The 17,331-nt window shown below is 35.4% G+C and overlaps 2 protein-coding genes across 2 annotated transcripts in view; both read left to right on the top strand.

Annotated features, from left to right (window-relative positions):
• The first annotated feature begins 25 nt into the window (after positions 1–25).
• LOC108668087 lies at positions 26–13,887 on the top strand. Its single transcript, XM_047883218.1, has 6 exons — positions 26–71; positions 2,599–2,700; positions 4,268–4,364; positions 6,807–6,936; positions 12,549–12,621; positions 13,197–13,887. The coding sequence occupies exons 2-6, from the start codon at positions 2,683–2,685 to the stop codon at positions 13,581–13,583; spliced, it is 705 nt and encodes a 234-aa protein (XP_047739174.1). The 5' UTR covers positions 26–71; positions 2,599–2,682; the 3' UTR covers positions 13,584–13,887.
• A 1,548-nt stretch (positions 13,888–15,435) lies between these two features.
• The window catches only part of LOC108668085 (ADP-ribosylation factor-like protein 3), a 22,614-nt gene continuing 20,718 nt past the window's right edge, over positions 15,436–17,331 (top strand). The window contains exons 1-2 of the mRNA XM_047883219.1: positions 15,436–15,585; positions 17,030–17,173. Of these exons, the coding sequence (XP_047739175.1) occupies positions 15,583–15,585; positions 17,030–17,173 (147 nt within the window). The 5' untranslated portion in view covers positions 15,436–15,582. The remainder of the gene's footprint in view (positions 15,586–17,029; positions 17,174–17,331) is intronic.

Raw genomic sequence — 17,331 nt, forward strand, 5'->3', positions numbered from 1 at the left:
ACAAACCATGTACACTTCACCCAATCCCTGCGATAACAGTAATAAGATTACAGGAAGTCATAAATAAGAAGGTAATGAAAGCCGACCTTGTAACATATACTTAATGAAATGAATTACTTAATTTAATGATACGCACGACATTAACCTCTCGTGTACATAAATGTTTCATGCCTGAACATGACGCTGTAGCGAGTGTACCTACATATATACCAGCTGTACTACTGCTATACCAGCTGCACTACTGCTATACCAGCTGTACTACTGCTATACCAACTGCACTACTGCTNGCACTACTGATATATCAACTACAATAGTTCTATACAAGCTAAAAAAGTGTACGATTAAGCACAGTTCAATTTTATTCAAAATTTCATTTCAGTTCGGGCAGACAACCAAGAAAATTAGTTTTAAATTGTTACACATCCTAATTTGTCGTTTTCTAAAAAGTTTTCTAGCGCAAAGAATGATTGGGATGGAAAACTATGCTAAATTTGCTAATCACTCAATAATTCTGATCTTTATAACTGAAATTTTTTTTCAGTGGTCTGCTTGGTCATGAATTCTCAATATCTACACATTTATGAATTGTGTGAATTTAAAGTATGGTATTGTATGAATTGTGTGTGTTATATGAGTTTAATGTATTTGGCGCGTACATCCGTCTAACTATGACACAATTAATTTTTCTATACTAAACTCTTTGGGGAAAATATATGTTATTATTTATTTGTACATAATGAAGAGTTGATTTTTTAATGTTACTTCAATTAAAAAAACTTACTCATATTATAGTTTACTATCTAGTAAATCGAATAGAAAAGAATTCAAGTAATTGAATCACAACTGTTCATAAAAATTACAAACTCTTTTCAGAAGATATTAGATTTAGAAATCAATTCAACATAAGGTACTTATAATACCACAAAACTTAGAATACCACATAAGGTATAATAATATGAGAGATGAATTTAGAGGATTGTTAAATATTTTAAATAGAAAACTGGTTAGTAAGTGCAGTAAGTCAGTAAGCTAGTCAGTAGACGTGCAGTAAGCTAGTCAGTAGACGTGCAGTAAGTGCAGTAAGCTAGTCAGTAGACGTGCAGTAAGTGCAGTAAGCTAGTCAGTAAGTGCAGTAAGTCAGTAAGAGGTAGGAAGTCTCAGTAAGTCTCAGCGCTGGCTGAGCGCGGGAGAAAGCGGCCGCGGTGCGCGCGTGTCGCCGACATTTTTACGTGCGCTTCCTCGACGCGATTTCAATTTCTTTACCATTGTTGCTAACTTTTTATGTAGAAGTAATTTATTGACTGAAAATAATGTATTATTCATTTATTATTTATTATTTAATAATTTGATTTATAGACTGAATATCATTTAATATTCATTAACTAATTATTATTTAAAAGTAATTAATTTCTTTAAAATTATTTATATATAGAAAATTAATTATTTATTCCAAATTAAATAGTTATTGGAGAGTACTTATATATTTGAAATAAATTATTTATTGGAAACTAATTAATTATTGGAAATTGATTATTTATTGCAAATTAATTAGTTATTTACAATTAATAAATTATTCAAAAGTAATTATTCATATAAACTTAATTACTTATTTAAAATTAATTTATATATCAAAATAATTTATGATTAAGTTACATTCTACATGTCGCAGATCTACAGAATATTTCCAAGCAAACGCATGAACGAGTTGTTTCAATGATCGATATTTTCACTTAAATTTGTTAATAAAAAATATTGTGCTTCAAAATTTAAAACTTTTGCGGCATTAATATGTTATATTAAAATAGATTTTTACCTAATAATTAATTAATTAATTGAATATAAATTATTGAGTAATTACTAATAACTAATATTAATGATTAACAACGAACTTAGATATTCACATTATAAATCAGTGTGCCCGCTTAAAACTTATTGAATTACCTTAAGTTTAAACTTATTTAAGTTAGATTTTCTTTGATTTGAGCTTCCTTCAAGTTATAAATTCATTTAAATAAACATCATCATTAAAATTCTAATACTCCTTCTCGTACTCATACTTCTACTCCTGTTCATACTGCTACGTGCTACCTCTACTCGTGATTAACATCATGAGAAAATCAAAGTACGTATGCTGAATGTTAACATAAACGAACTTACATACTCGTCTGATGTTGTTCATGCTAAATCAAACATGGCGGCAAGATTCTGTACATCATTTAATTACGAGTCGATATTTATAACGGAGGAGAAATGTGCTATTTGTAAATGTTATTAATTATGTAATACAAATTTTAATTTAAGTTACAATAGGAACGACAATAAATACACTCTCATATCTTTATATTATCATTTATACCTGTTTTATTCACTCAAGATTTAAATAATTATAAATTAGTGAAGTCAAGTTAAAGTGAAACATTCATAACTAGCTAGTGTTATCTACATCACAATTAAATCCGTCTTGTTAGTGAAGCAATAGTTAGGTTCTTTTTCTCATTCAATTCGTTCCTGAAAACCTCCATTGCTCGTCCATTTTTCGTTTCATTTTTGAGAAGAAAATGTTTGCCTTCACGTGAATGTTTTCACTGGCGACCGCAGGCGAGGCTATATAAGGCGAGCACCGCACAGCTGTTGTCAGTCTGCCACCTGCACCCACACGAGTACGTACTCCGCTCCGCTAACATGGCCAACACTCTCCTAGTGAGTATATATGTACTAAAACAGTGCTTGTTCATTTACGTGTACAATTTATTTCTATATATTTAACCTTCATAAATTAAATTATCTCATAAGTTAGTGCTATATCAAAATAAATCAACGTACAGTTTGGAAATCCTTCAATTAAAATACGTAACTAAAAATAACTATAGATAGGTAGCTATAATCTTCCAAAACCATATACACTCAATTGTTATATCAGTTAACATGTTTCAAATTTATGATTTACGATGTAATGTTAACGCTCAATACATCAACATACCTGCTCCAAACTCCTATAACTCTGTACACGCAATTATACATAATTTTTATAACATATATAATATAATATAATTTATACATATATTGTAACTCTTTAAATACAACTATACACATCCTACACAAGGCTCTAGATTACAATAGGTGCTAATTAGCTCCTCAACACCTAGAAATCTCTAGCCTCTAGGCTCTAGGAAAGCTGGTCTAGGTTTCTCTTGGGGAAAAACTAGACCCCCTCTAGGGGGGGTGTGGGAGAGGGGGGACTCTCACCAAAGATTGTCATGATTGTGTCTCACCAAAGATTGCCATGATTGTCTCTCACCAAATATTGCCATGATTGTGTCTCACCAAAGATTGCCATGATTGTCTCTCACCAAAGATTGCCATGATTGTCTCTCATCAAAGATTGTCAAGATTGTCTCTCACCAAAGATTGTCATGATTGTCCCCCACCAAAGATTGTCAAGATTGTCTCTCACCAAAGATTGTCATGATTGCCTCTCACCAAAGATTGCCATGATTGTCTCTCACCAAAGATTGTCATGATTGTATCTCACCAAAGATTGTCATGATTGCCTCTCACCAAAGATTGCCATGTCTTTGTCTCACCAAAGATACAAAAAATAAAACAGCGATAAGAAAACATGTCAAGACAATGAATGATTATACAAAATGATCTTACTAAAACTTTGCGCAAGCACGATTTTAGCACATGTCGCTGAAAGTTCTATCAAGCGCTTATGGCTACATCGATCTGTCTGATTTTTGGTGGAGAGATGCAGAAAAACATAGGGAACAAATCTTGAAATTTCAAAATTTTTAACTCTATTACTTTTTGAGTTACAACCATTCAAAGTTGAGTATCTTTTATTTTGGGACACCCTGTATATGTTGTATATACCTACGTGTATTGGTTGAGAAAATATAGGTACCATTGTTTATATGAGATGTGATAGAGTTTCTCATATATCATGGGAACGCCAGTATATTTAACACATATATATATAATATTATGTTATATTATATTATATTATATTATATTATATTATATTATATTATATTATATTATATTATATCATATTATATTATATTATATTATATATACAGATATTATATTTATATTTGATTTATACCTCATACGGTGGTACTCCTACACTCTACATCACTATTGGGACACAGTCCCACTCAAATCTCTGAGTGTAGAGCAACACCGCATCATTACATTCCTCAATTCCAATACAAACTTTAACTACACACAGAAAAATGTGTTAAAACAAAGCACGTTTGTGTAGCTCGCCCTGTCATTGGCTGTCGCCGTGGCGATGACGTCATCATTCCCCGCTGGTCACGTGATCAGCAAACGCGCCGTCCTATTGGACGACGACTTCGGTGAGTCATAAGCACCTTATAGGTGATAATCATCCTGTAGGAAATGATAAATATTATAGAAGATAATCATTATACAAGCAATGATAATCTCATGAACGATAATCGTCTTATAGGCGATAATCATCATGTGTGCAGTAAGCATTTCCTCTACGGTTATCATTGTTTCTAACCTTTAATAATACTGATCATAATAATAATAACCTAACCCTGTAATAATTATCTAATGTGGAATTGATATAAAAACAGTCATATAAGGTCCTCTTGTTCTGCAGCTCACGTTTTAATTAACGAAGTTTAACATTGTATGCCAGGAAATACGACAACTATAACCAGGAAAATTGATAATTAACTGAGTCACCCCCTGATAAGGAAATTATCTTATAACATAGCAAGCAGTATAGTATAAGTACTTTAATTTAACATAGTATAACATTGGAATGCTGGAGCAATACAGAACAAAACTGCAAATCACACATATAAAAACATGATTACTTATCATGGAAGTTGCTAAAAGCTCCAAGTTTTCAGGCCATATATTACTCATCAAGATAGTTAAGTTGTATTCAATAGGATAAATTATCGTAGAACTAGCCGATCATTCAACTAATAAAAATAGAATAATATTATAATTCTAATCCGTTTATGCACACCTAAACCTAAAGTCAAAGTTTTTTCCATGCATGTTTAAATATTACAACAAAAACATTTCTGTTCTTAAATAGTTTCTAAATTTTAGTATGATTTCCATTCTCTCTATAAACATTCCTAAACACTAAAGTCCTATCAAAATCGATGTATAAAGCTATTAATAATAAAATAATAATCTATGCTATTGGGGCATGTCATATTTATATTAAAATATCTACTGATAACCCGTATTATTTCCTGCAGGGTAACTCATCTAATTTATTGTGTATTTGTATAATAACTTCAACGACTAAACCTTCTTCTACGAATAAACTACTTTTCAACTCCTACTATTAAACTTGCTGCTCATTAGGTTTCACTTTAAATGTTCAACAGTGTTGACCTGCAACTGATATTGTGAAGCAAAAGTATAGTGAACCATGCATTTCATTCTGATATTATATCAACGAGTTGCCGAGTTGGGTGGTTTAACACCCTTTCTAACAACTCCAATTTAAAATGCCATACAATAACAAACAAATTAAATACTGTCAAAAATATCAATAATTTCAATTCATCTGGGACGTGACAATAGCCAAAAATGGTATTTTGTAAAACTCTGGAATGTCAATTTTCTCTGTAACGTTTCACAAAACTTAACAGTTGATTTATCATCAACTGACATCACCAAAATATCTCTAATGCTCTTAATAATTGGACTAACTGAACTGATGAATTTCTATTTTATTTAAATTCGACGTTAAAAAGAAACTTTCACTGCTAAACGCTGGCATTTGGACGCATTGTTTCTACTGAACACTTATATACTTGACGATAGAATTTGGACGATTAAGTACGTTTCCATAACTGTGCTAATACGTCTTACTGGCCATGCTAGTAGATGTGTCTCTGACTGTGCTACTAGGTGTCTTTGACAGCACTATAGTATGTGCCGACTGCACTAGTATGTGCCGACTGCACTAGTATGTGTTTCTGACTGTGCTAGAACCGGTCCATGTAACTCTAGATACTTGTGAATAGCTATGAAGTTGATACAAACGCCGAATAACGACTAGCTGTTCGAACTGACTGGTATAGGTAATTTAGTACGATGAAGACTTGAATGAACTAAGTTTTGAAAAAACCACTGCGTGCGTAACACGTTGCAAGAAATGAATTGCAAAATTAAACAACATTCTCATTGTTGGAGGATTTGGGAATTCTGCGTATTCGCATACTTTGGGTCTGGACGTGACTTAATTTAGCGAGATAAAATGTTTATTAATGACAGGAAATGAGATTTTCTAGTGAATAGTTTTCAGCCTTGACTTTAAAAATTGTTTATCGCGCCCTAATATGCCATTTTTAGGTCTTAATCAGTCTTTCTATATCCCTAAATTGACGAAATTTTGCCCATAACCCGAGACAAGATTCAATAAACTCGATGGGCAAATTTGAAATACTTTGATCTATTATACCACACGTTAGAAGATTAAATAAAACAAGTAAGCGACGTTCTTGATGGACATAAAGTTGGTCATTAGAACCAAATACATCTGATTCTGAAAACCCTCATTCGTGTGTTTAATACACAATTTAAAAACCTGACTTTTGCGAGGCTTGACGCGACGTTCCGAACCGTAAACTTCGTCATTTTTGGCCGTTTTGCGGAACAACAAACGTTGATTTGGCCTAAATCGTATATCGGAAAAAACGACATTCCTCACTGTGAGATCCGTTAGCTCGGGCCCATTTACGAGACCAAAAGCATTATTTTGGCCCAAATTGACCGCTTTGGCCATGGCAATCGAGTAGCGGAGGCCCCACGCCGCTCGGACGACAACGACTGGGCCGGAGACTCGGTCGAGGAGTGGGCCCTGGAGGACGCCGATGATATGGAGGTGGAGGAGGTGCCCGATAATGAGGGGTCCGCCACCAACTTCATGTAAGAAGACACGTTTACTATAGAAATATGTCTTAAAATCATCAAAATTACTTCTCATTGATGGGGCTAGGCTTAACTTTATGTAAGAACACCTTCTGATGATATTGAGGTGCCATGATTCAGGGTTAACCCACCAATTTCAAACACCAGCCTAAGATAGAACTACGTGTCTTAAATTCGCACAAGAACAGCAGCCAATGAAAGCCATATGTTTAAATTGCATATTCGAACAAATAATAAAGTATGCATTAACTTCGTGTAAGAACACCTGATTTGTGGAGGTTTTGAAGGTTTCCGCTCGATAACAAGTCTTGGAAGCAAAACCTAATCAGAATTTAGAGACGCCTCAGCTTCTGTTTACTCGAATCAGAAGCTGCCCCGCATTTGAATTTCGTTTTTTAAATGAGTCATAAGCCAACAGGGCGAGTGTAGGGTGTTTACATAGTTTACGTACCAGCCCGAAGTGATATATATCGTAGAATCTTCCTTGCCAATATAGGTATTATACAATCTGGATTTAACTTTAAAAAGGCTGTATTATTAGGTTGGATCACACTGAGGAGCAGAACTATGATAGATAGTTGTTGGGATTCGTGAACGGAAATTGAAACGGTGCTAAAAGTCATAATTGAAACGATAGCCTAAGCCCTGACGGTACAAAGTAGCAGGCGCAAAAGATATTTATTATGAATATATTTCAAGTCTTAGAACAGGTAATATCGATCGTTGATGCAGTCGGAAACAATCAAGCTTCCATGCAATCTTCCCCTCATCTATATTTAGAACACAACATAAATAATTCATTAATCATATTTGATTCCTTTTCTCCTTAAAGCTGCCCTAAATAAACCTTTATTGATGTTTACTAATTAACTTGCTATATCTTAGCTTATAAACATAACGTAGTATTTAAAATGGATGGTTGGCACCTTATAAACAAGTGCAGATTTAGACCGTTTGCGTTCAAGTAGATCACGTTTCAGTAATGCGTGAATGGACTTCACCAATAAAATTTATTTTACAGACACAAATATTTTTTTGTGTATATTTCTTTCTTAGTACATGAACGCAAATGGTCTGTAATTCCATGCATAGTCTATAGCTTTCGCATTATAGAAGCTAGATCAAGTCTGCACTATACTAAATGTGTCTAAATGCTATGTTTGTTGCTGTGTTGAATAATATAACATTCTTTTAAATAATAACTCGAAGATTGAGTGTGCTTCTATATCTATTTCACTTTTTCATTTATATGAGCTCCTTCATTAATTCAGCAACCTTCCATCTAAACACTTTTCAACTCTGAAAATAATTTTACCATTTTTCTCTGAACCATCGAGACGATGTCTTTTTCCAGCTCGACAAAGACTTAAATACAAGCTGACTGATGCGACTTTATAAAAACTAATATTTTGTGCAAGCCTCGACAGTGATCAAAGCTTGTGAAAATAGCATGTCATTTCAATAACAGTAATTCATGTAATATTAAGTTTTATGAAATGAAAGTAACGATGGATTGAATAGAATCAACAGGGCCACGTATTGTCATCGTTCATCAATGTGGGGATGCGGTAACATAAGTGTGTGTGTTCAAAAAACGGAGATTCAATTTACAAAAAAGTTACATGTAAAATAATAAGTTATATACATAATTTCATGTTATGAAACATAGCATGGCATTTAGACATCGAGTTCTGGGATTATGGATGGTATTTCTACCATAATATCATGACGGTGCTTCAGAAGGTATACTTTCTTCGCAGCCTCTCACTTTTATTCAAGCGTTATTCATGAAATGTGTGATGTGACTCATTTTGTTTACTAATTAATTATTTTGCACCATTTATATTTCCAACATCATCTCCGTAACTATCTGCACAGCATAACTGCAGCTCTTTACTACACTTTTAACAAATGCCGGAGATCTAATACAAACTATTAATTATAACATTTAGACTTCATTATGGTTTTCTTTGATCGCTGTTTTCTTCTATGTATTGCTTACTTTTACGCATGGGCGCTATAATCTGTCTGCATTCATAAGTTTTGTACACTTCATTCCCTATTATATTCAAGGGTTATTTTGTTAAGAATGTAAGCCAGCCTGTTTAATTTAAGTCAAATCATTGTGCGCATGATCTGCTCAGTAGAATATTCATAAGAAAACTTTTCGATACTCACTTGCGTGTATTGCAGTAGAGATATATCGTAGTTTGTACTGACTTGGTTGCACTGCAGAAGCAGCATGGTGGTTATTTTTATTCACTTAGCTGTATTTTAGCTGCTGCTGATGGAACACCGCACCTCAGAATATTAGTCAAGAGATCCCCTCTGCCCGAGTACGACAATGGTCTTCTTCATGATCCTCATGGTCTTGCTCATGATCCACATGGTCTTACCCACGATCCTCATGGTCTTACCCACGATCTTCATGATATTCCTCATGGCCCCCAGCCAAAGGACTTCCACTATCACAAGCCCGGCAAGGTGGGGCCGGTCTTCACCTTCGTCAAAACAGACTACCACGGTAACGTCAAGTGGGGAGTTAGGCATAGGGTAGGGGAACATTATGGTCGTTAGTTTCAGTTAGTCGTAACCACAAGTCCACTACCATAGTAACGCCAGGTGGGGAGTTAGGCATAGAGTAGGGGAACATTATGGTCGTTAGTTTCGGTTAGCGTAACCACAAGTCCACTACCATAGTAACGCCAAGTGGGGAGTCAGGCATAGAGTAGGAGAACAATTTGGTCGATAGTTTCGGTTGGTCATCAACACAACTCCCGCACCACCAATCCATTGTTATGGGGGTGGTAGGGTAGTGTTGGGTGAGGCAAACAAAACTTGTTCCTATCATAACCCAACTGTGAAACAAACAAGCATTGTAAAAGAAGTATGAATATTGATGTGGATTTCTACAACATTAGTCCAAAAACGTAATAGTACAATGTAATCAAATTTATATTTGTCTTCAGTTTCAGATCAGTTTTCGCAACGACTACCATCTTAAATTACGATTTCAATAGAGAAATTGTAATTTCCATTAATCCCAATCTGACATTAAACTGATAGTTCATTCTTTTAAGGTATTTTGAAGGGTTTAGTTTCCTATTTAAATTATTTAATAGTCGATTATATATTTATGTTTCTCCAATAATGACTGCCATATTATGGAATCAAAACTTTTCCGCCTTTAGTCAATATTAATTTATTTAATCTATATAATTTATTGTATTAGGAATGTTTTAATAAGTCATTCCATATACCTTATTCATCAAATGATAAACTGCTAACTTTGATAGTTGTCACCAGTATATATTAAAAACTCTTCTACTTCAAGGTGCTTGATAGGGGATATTATGTAATACAATATATAGCATTATTGCAGTATATGATATGTTCAAATGATAGACTTATGTATTATTCACAATTACATTTCACCTACTTCATCGCCCTATCAGAGGTAAGAGCAAAGTAGGTGCAAGGTAACAATGTTATTAGTAACTTTCCGCACTTGTTCCCACCACGCCGTCGATAAAACTTGCACTGTATTTCGCGCAATAGATCGCCCTCAATTGCAATATTGTTTTGAGCCTTTTTTGTTTTTTAACTAAAATTGGATTCAACATTAACCCTTTAAAACTCAATTTACTGATAAGTGCAAAATACCGTATTGCGTCCATACTACCTGCTAAAATTTATTGATTGCAAAAAATTTTAAAGGATACATTTATGTCCACCTAGTCACGGCGCAGCCTGAAATTAAAGAAAAAATTAACTTATCTAACGAGATTAATACATCGAATAAAAACGCCTTTTTGAAAGGCGACATAAATGTCCTGTTGGGCGCTAAAGGGTTAACAAGGTCCAACTGAAAGTTGCTGCTTCATTCATGAAGACTTATTTTGCACAAAAACTTGAAGGTGTATTTAGTATTTCAACTTAAGCTATTACGATTATTTTCTTTTCTTAAATAAGGACTTCAGTTCTTTCCAGTATTAGCAGACTTCAAATTGCAATCTTGTTACTCTGTAGTGTTAGTTGAATCTTAATAAATCTTTAATGGTATTCCTGGTTTTCGGTCTGTCCTTTATTGCATTTTGAAATGAACCGAGGAAAAAGCTAGATTAAAAAGAAGTATAAAAAAGACTCAGTGAACTGGAGCTTCAAATCCATACAAGTGACCACTCAAAGAAATGGGTGTGATTTTGTCTAAAGAACGGTTAAATAAGATCATCAACGCTAATTGCAGAAAAGGGAAAATATGTAACCTATTAATTTTCCAGAGAGAAGACGGATGCTCAAAGATTGGCAAGGCTATTCAAACGCAATGAAAATACGTCCAATATACTCACGTTTATCTTAAATAATCAATTTTTCGTTAAGGTTGAGCCCCTTGTACGTAACTTCTTACGTGATTCGATACCGAAACTTCAAGACGCGATTACGATCGAGCTCATGTCTCGCGGTTAGGCTCGCTGTATTATATACCAGGATAAACGTATTATTAATAATATTAAAACGATATGTTTAATTGTTGGCATTAATTATGCTTAATAAAAATTCACGAAAACTATAATTCTAACATATATAACGAATAAGACAAAGTCGAAGGTAACTCGCACCAATGCTGAGGCGCCCTCCGTGCAGCGCAGGCACCCGCGGACAAAGGAACTCATCCGCCATCGCGATTCAAAAAAGTATTTTATTTGTAATTGTGCAGGAAAAACTATACTGCACGTTTCTGTTAAGTATCTCGATGAAAAAATATTGCTCCACATTAAGTTCAGAAAATTTTAAATTAATTCTAAAATTCTAAAAAATCTAAATTCACGCAAATATATGCAATTTCCTTAATAGAAATAACGAGCTGTTTCTCAAGTATTTAAGTAAGATTTTTTATTCGCGAATTTAAAAAATTGACAATGGAAGACATGACGCTATGCTGACAGTAATCGTAACACTCATAAAAATTCTGACAATATACGACAGCTCCTACTACTTGCAACGACCTGAGGTACGTACGTTGACTAAACACATGACTCAACTGAATTTATACTACCATTCTACCAGCTCCCATTCTTCCTCATGTTTCATTCTTCTATTGATCACCTTTATATTTTATTTCTTTTCATTATTTATTATTATCCAGGATAAATAAATTTATTATTGCCTTCTCCTCTTCCGTCCTCCATAATTAACATAGCCCCTTCTCGGCTCAAGCCCGTCTCATATAAATCCCCTCAAATTTATTTCCTTCATCATTAATTATATTTATCCCCAATTAATCCTTTTTCCCATAAGCATCCTCTCTTTTCTCTTTAATTAACCCCTTCAGTTTCCGGCTTATAATTTCATCCCATATTATTTCTTTAATTATATACATATTTCATCTTTTTCTTTCATTGTATACTTCCCTCTTAATATTTTTTATTCCTCTACCTCCCTTTCCCCCCTCAATAAACCCCATGCCTTCAATTAATCCCCCCAGTTCCCGTTTCATAATCCCTTCAACTTTATATATTTTCCTATTAATTAAATAATCCCCTATTACCCCCTTTTTCCACAACCACCCACCCCCCCTCATTTTCCCTCCCTAACCCACCCCTCTTCAGTTCCCGTCTCGCGCGACGGCTATTCGGAGGTGGAGGTGCTGGGCGTAGACGCCGGAGACCTGCCCGCTCTCAGGTATAGTTGTATATTACTGAACTAAAGTGGTCATTAAATATAACATTAGTCGTTTTGAACACTAACTGCATCACAACAATGAACAACACCAAATAGATTCATTTTGAACAATGCATCACATTCATTTGAACAATGATGCAATGATTTATTGTTCATTCAACAGTGCATCAATCATTTTGAACTATGCATCACAACAACACGAACACCAAATAGATTCAGTGATGCATTCACCGCAAATAAAAGATCTTACGTAGCTGAAATTAGATGAGTGCGCATGGGATATAGTGTGATTTATTTGTTAACTTTCATTCTGCGTAATGAATTGAATATCATGTCGCGTGCACCATATGTATTTAATTTCACTCATATTAATAACTTTCAAAAGTTTTTGAATGATTTTTATATTCTTAATTTCAGAATATATACATCTTATCCATTTGTTTAAGCGTAAATCTTATCCATATAAATTATCCATTTGGTTAAGGTTAAATATTCCCCATTCAAATGGGTAAGGTTGAAAATCTCACCCATTCAAATGGGTTAGGTTGAATCTTACATCTTATTTCCCTCTTCAGCTCGCAAGATTCACTAGCCCGCGCCAAGCGAGGGCACCACCACCTGCCCATCTGGGTCAACACTTTCCAAATGACCGACCACCACGCCAACTTCAAGTGGGGCGTCCGCCACAACGTGGGCCACTAGGCCACCGCCACAACCGGCCTCCGCACCACAACAGAAGGCCCCGCCCACTCCTGGGATTGGCTAGTGGAGGAGCCAATAGGAGGCCTCGATACAGACACGTGAACCCTCACATGGATCAGTACGCAGATGCAGGGGACTTAGATGACGTTAATTACGATGATGATTATTACGAGGAACAAAATGTGATACCCAGGAGACCCCGAGGGGGTAAATCTCCCCTGGTCATCCAGGTTGTGGATGACCGTATCAGCAAGAAATAATTTCAGGTGTTGGGGATAAAACTGACTTTTTTCATCCATATTTCATGGATGAAATAGCCTTACCCACCCAGGGGTCGTACAAGTCGTGGTCGGTCACAGACCATGAACATCCAGAGAAATGAGTGAGACGTTGTCCAAATAGCTATGCACTTCTTGCGCTTGTGTGGGTCATCCTGACTCATTTTGCTCAGCAAAAAGGCGTGTCAGTGCCGCTCTTTGCTCGTGATGAGGGTAAGAGAGTGTGTCGATATTTGGGGCCATACTTTCAAAACTCGCTAAGTGAACGTAAGTATTTACGCTCTATTTTCTTGTCTATGATTAAGTGAACGTAAGTACTTACGCTCTATTTTCTTGTCTATGATTAAGTGAACGTAAGTACTTACGCACTATTTTCTTGCCTATGATTAAGTGAACGTAAGTACTTACGTTCTATTTTCTTGTCTATGATTGGTGGATTTTGCTTGAAAGGCCGTCAATGATTGGCTGATGAACTTACGGTCTCTTAACTTTTTTGAAAGTATGGGCCCAGGACAATATGAACCACTCATTGTTCTGAGTGTTTGTTAAACTATGCTCGTATAACATCATCGTCATTTCCTACACAAATTTATGTCTGTGTACGAGTATGTGTGTGTGTTGTGTGTATTACTAATGTTATTGTATCGCTTCTATTTCCCGCTATTTTCGGCGTGTCCATGCCACTTTGTCTATGTTTTTTGTTATTAATGATAAATAAAATTTCCGTTTTATATTCTATGCTGAATTGATTTTGTTATCACATCTGTTGGAGATAACAACTTCCGTTGTCTGATCGCTCGCTTGTTCTCCTTTCCTTGTGATTTTTTTTCCTTTTCTTCATCTTCGCATTTAAAGTTTTTTTCTGCAGACTAAGTCACTTTCTTCCTGTTATTTTTCTGAATTGTTTGTTTTGTTGTTTTTGTTATTATTCCTTTAAAAATACACGAATATCCAAACAATTATTTGTATTATTCCCCTTACACAATTAATGATAAACCATTCTTTATATAATTTGACTTTAAAATATTAATTTTAACCTCATTTATACTAAATTCTACAAAATGGTCATTTTATTCTTATTTTATGTTAAATTTTTCAAGCAAGCCAAAATTTTTAGTAAATTTGCTTATTCCATATTAATACCTTCGGTATTAAATGAATGGAGCATACACCATCGAAATAAAAATCACTGCGATTATACACATAAATTTTTATATTCAACGGAAATATTGCACTATACGATTGTACTCTACAGATAAAAATTAATTTTTTGTATACTGAATGCAATAAAAATATATGAATGGTGGAAAAATTAGCAATACCGAGAAATTAGTTCGGAATTTTATGAATTGGGTGCTATGTTTGCTGTTGCGTTGCCACGGCAACCGCGGCACGTAGCGCGTCGCGCGTGAAGACATCAAACTTGAAGTCAATTATCGAACAGAATCCTTAACAAGTGGCGAGTTTGGCCTGATTCATGAGTCGCCCATGTTGTAGAACACTTAAATGGAGTAATTCAGGACGTAAATAAGCATAATTCAGGAGAGAATGAAGTATTTAGCTTATTTCTGAAACATTAGATATGGTATAATTTTGACCAAGTGTTTTCCATTCAACGCCAACATTTCCTTAACGATCAATGCTTGAAAAATGTTATTATCTTCTATCTGATTAATTAAATCACCTTAAATTAAATTAAATTACCCTAAATTAAATCAAATTACCTTAAATTAAACTATTTATTTAAATTACCCGAACACATATAAAAGTTCAGAGTAAATTATAAAGAAATGACAGCAAGTTTGTAGTGTAAGTGACATAGACGCCATGTTGGCCGCGCATCGAGCAGCTCAAGCATTTCATTCTCTCTGGATTGCCGTCATATTTTCAAGAACCATTCATTGTTTTCCTTCATAAAACTCATACATATATTTCAGTGTACTAATTATATACGTTTAAGTGGTCTCTAAATAAATAAGCAATGGTAAGTGGCGTATTTTATTCATTATAAATAGATTTGTTGACAAGAACATTATTAAGGCAAACATTTTCTCTACAATAAATTATTGATTCCCGATTCTCCCTCTATAAAATGGAGGTGGTTGATAAACGAACTAAATAATAATTTTTTCTCATTTTCATTTGAAGACATTAATTATAAAAGTTTCAATCGAGTGATCATTTATTTTTCAAAATTAATTAAACAGTTGAGGGTAAACATTTCGGTAGGCTGTTCCAAATGTGAATAAATAATGTTACATAAGTTAATGCTAAATTCCTTAATACTTTTATAACTGAATAAAATCGAGGTTAAATTCAATTTAAAAATAAGATGATCGTAGCAGGTCCGTGATCGATCATCAAAATGTAATTAAACATTAAATTTATGATAAATAAATATGTAATTAAATATATATATAATCATATATATAACCTCCCGCATGGTCTGCCTCATGACCTGCACGGTCTGCCTCATGACCTGCACGGTCTGCCTCATGACCTGCACGGTCTGCCTCATGACCTGCATGGTCTGCCTCATGACCTGCACGGTCTGCCTCATGACCTGCATGGTCTGCCTCATGACCTGCACGGTCTGCCTCATGACCTGCACGGTCTGCCTCATGGTCTTATTATTTCAGACCGACAGTCAGTTTCGTTGCCCCAATTATCAGCTGTGAACAGACCTCAAACAGCAGCCCCCATGAGAAATCTAAAGGGGTCTAAAACTAGATTATTTTAGACCCTCTCTTAGGTGCTAAATAGCCCCCTAAGGTCTGCCTGGTCTGCAGGGTCTGCCTCTTGGTCTTATATCAGACCGACTGTCAGTTTCGTAGCCCCAAATCTCAGCTATAAACAGACCCTAAACAGACCCCTATGAGAAATCAAAGGGGGGTCTAAAATATTATTTTAGACCCCCTTATCTTGGTCTTATTTTAGACCGACTATGAATTTTGTGGCCCCAAAATGTCAGCTATGAACAGACCCCTATCATAAATCTAAGGGGGTCTATAATTATATTATAGACCCACCGTTAAGGGACTAACTAGCCCCCTAATGTCTGGCCTGGTCTGCAGGGTCTGCCTCTTGGTCTTATTTCTGACCGACTATGAATTTCGTAGCCCCAAATCTCAGCTGTGAACACACCTCAAACAGACCCATATCAGAAATTATATTATTATAGGGGTCTAAAATTATGTTATTATAGACCCCCATTAAGATGCTAAATAGCCCCCTAAGGTCTGCCCTGGTCTGCAGGGTCTGCCTAATGGTCTCATTCCAGACCGACAGTCAATTTCGTAGCCCAAAATGTAAACTAAAAACAGACCTCAAACAGACCCCTATCAAAAATCTGAAGGGGTCTAAAATTATATTATTATAGACCCCCTTTAAGGCGCCAACTAGCCCCCTAAGGTCTGCCTGGTCTGCAGGGTCTGCTGTCTCTGCTGCGTAAGCTGAAGCAGGCGCCAGACCGCGAGCTGCGGCTGCTGCTGCTCGGTCTAGACAACGCAGGCAAGACCACACTACTGAAGACCCTTGCTGCTGAAGACCCCACCCACATCACCCCTACGCAGGTGAGTCATCATGACCCACATCACCCCTACGCAGGTGAGTCATCATGACCCACATCACCCCTACGCAGGTGAGTCATCATGACCCACATCACCCCTACGCAGGTGAGTCATCATGACCCACATCACCCCTACGCAGGTGAGTCATCATGACCCACATC

The sequence above is a fragment of the Hyalella azteca genome, unplaced genomic scaffold, assembly GCF_000764305.2.
Source record: "Hyalella azteca isolate HAZT.00-mixed unplaced genomic scaffold, Hazt_2.0.2 contig12308, whole genome shotgun sequence".
Taxonomy (NCBI): domain Eukaryota; kingdom Metazoa; phylum Arthropoda; class Malacostraca; order Amphipoda; family Hyalellidae; genus Hyalella; species Hyalella azteca.